At 43.4% G+C, this 2,539-nt stretch overlaps 1 protein-coding gene across 1 annotated transcript in view; it reads right to left on the bottom strand.

Annotated features, from left to right (window-relative positions):
• Positions 1 to 1,657: 1,657 nt before the first annotated feature.
• The window catches only part of LOC310858194 (neuronal acetylcholine receptor subunit alpha-3-like), a gene marked incomplete at both ends in the record, with an annotated part of 17,757 nt that continues 16,875 nt past the window's right edge, over positions 1,658 to 2,539 (bottom strand). The window contains one exon of the mRNA XM_083764299.1: positions 1,658 to 1,783. Coding sequence (XP_083620425.1) covers positions 1,658 to 1,783 — 126 coding nt within the window. The remainder of the gene's footprint in view (positions 1,784 to 2,539) is intronic.

The following is a 2,539-nucleotide window of genomic DNA, read 5'->3' as shown; positions in this document are numbered from 1 at the left end:
TAATAAGGGTCCGTTTGGTTACCTACATTCCAACATTTAGCTCCGGACCACCTGGAACGCCCTCAAGGACCACTGGTTGAAAAGCACTGATCTAATCAACCAGTTATGGTGTTATAATGTAACAGAAAATATGATCTCATCACTAAGTGTTTAAATAGAACTGAGATGTATGGCGATTTCTATTAGAATTTTTCTGAGCTTTCTGAGCTGAAGGCGTATATAGGATATATCTGCTATATCTGGTAACTGGTGTCCATGGCTAATCTCTATAGGAGTTATAACAAGATCAAAGACAGCTTAGCGTGTGTGTGTGTGTGTGTGTGTGTGTGTGTGTGTGTGTGTGTGTGTGTGTGTGTGTGTGTGCGTGCGTGTCGGCACGCGTATGTGTGCGTGCGTGCGTCACCTCGCGTGCATTTACAAGAATGACCAACAACTGACATTTGCTTCTTCAAGTTAAGAAATATGGCATTTATTTCAAATTCAAGACACGTACAGACCCAAAGAAAAGTTGACTCATTTATTTTATAGAACATGTTTTCTGTCAGTGTGCAGGAGTGCAGTATTACTGGCAAATCGATCAAAACCAAATGGTAGAATTGAAAAAAAAACTGGAGATGTTTTTGAAGCGCCAATAGTTTCCTGGTAAAGTTATGAAAGATCCATGCACGGGAAGGAAGGCTGCATACTGCTTGTCTGCGTTGCATATCAACCCAATTAAAAGGTGACAAGGAGGGGAGGAAACGCTCAAATTAATAGCCATGGAATTGGATGATAGAACCCTCTGCAAAATGTCATACATTAAGTGTCATGCTATTTCAGGAGCAACGATTGAATGCCTCAATTAATCCAATATTTACCATGGCAACCAATTACCTCACGGACACCCTTAATCAAAGTAACATTCAAATCACATGGATTCTAATTACAAAACAAGAACAGCGAGTCCTGCCTACAAGCACAGACAAGAGCTCCATTACAGCAGAATTCTAATTGGGCTGCTGTGGCAAAAAAAAAATAAAAAAAAAATATATTTGTCTTTGACAGCGAGCTGCTTGATGAATCAGATGGCAGAGTGGTATACATCTGTCAATGTAGGGAAAAGTTAATCAGCCGTCATGAGGTCATGTGCTGTGTAATAGAAGGCTCTAGTCGCTTTCACTGTGAGAGGGAAAAATGTCCTGAAAGAAAACTATACTTGAGGTGCGAGTGATTTGTCCGTGCCCATCTCTAACGCACATTATTCAAAACTATAAGACGCCGTGACTGAATGTACGGCCGATAGATATATATTTTATTTTGTATGCGTTAGCGAAAGACACGAACAAAACCTATACATAAAAATCGTGCTTTAAGCCCAAACCACACCAAAGGGTTCGTTTAGGGACAAAACTTTTTTTTTAAATGTCAACCACACAAATGCAACGCCTTGCAACGAGTTGCATTGGTGTGGTTGACTTAAAAAAAACGTTTTGTCCCGACCCGACCCTTCGCTGTGGTTTTGGGCTTTATCGGACGAGAACGTGAGAAACCCTGTTGGTCAATATGAGGACAGGAGAGTTCGTGACTATCGCACGATTGGATCACAGGATCACAGGATTAGTGGGGCGGTATAGTGAGCCCCGATTGTTCGTTTTTTCTTTTTTGGGGGAAATTGCGGCTATGAGAAGAAGCCAATCAGAGGCTGGAGGAAGAGGCCCAACGTTCCGAGGATGCACACCGTCACAAACACCCACAGGAAGATTCTGTCGATAACCATGGCCACGTACTTCCAATCATCCTCCACCTGTGGGACGGTGACACATGCATGGGGGGGGGGGGGGGGGGGAGTGAAGCGTAGAAGGAGTGGAAGGTAAAGAGTGGCACGGCGGAGGAGGTGAAGGAGAGGGGGGAGATTTATAGAGGAGAGAGAGGAGGGGAGACGAGCCGGGGGTGATTCAGGACCAGAAGGGAGATAGATGGAAGGTTTTTGTGAGTTAATGGGGTGACGACATATGGATTTCACAGTATTATACGATGGGGGCAAAAAGACAGACACGATGAAAAGAGATAAACATGTTTATTTACTTTCGTAAAAACAAATCACACCTGTGTGAACTGAGTGGTGCAAGTCCTCTCTCTCTCTCTCTCTCTCTCTCATTAGCAGGCAACAGTGCAGCACTAATACTATCTCTCTCTCTCTGTTTCTGGCACAACAGCGCCCCTACTGGTACTCATAGTCATACTGGTGCTCATTAATGTCACATAGGTGAACACATAGGTGAACAACACGTAGGTGAACACGGACATTGCTGTTCCTTGGAGTGGTTGCACAACTCAAAAACAGGAATAACCAGGTGCTCACCGGAGATACAAAATCAAACGTGACTAGTAAATAAATGTAAAACGGTGCTCACTCACGTGGATCAAATGGGAGACGATCCGGGCACTCAAAGGTAAAAGGGGGATTTATTAAATTAAAAGGCAAGTGGCAATTATGTTTCGACCACAACTGGTCTTCAACAGGGTGGGAATTAAATGAATGAATATTTCGCCCTGCATG

Source organism: Protomyctophum parallelum (assembly GCF_964188405.1).
Source record: "Protomyctophum parallelum genome assembly, chromosome: 5".
NCBI classification, from domain to species: domain Eukaryota; kingdom Metazoa; phylum Chordata; class Actinopteri; order Myctophiformes; family Myctophidae; genus Protomyctophum; species Protomyctophum parallelum.
This window is presented reverse-complemented; position numbering and strand designations above follow the sequence as displayed.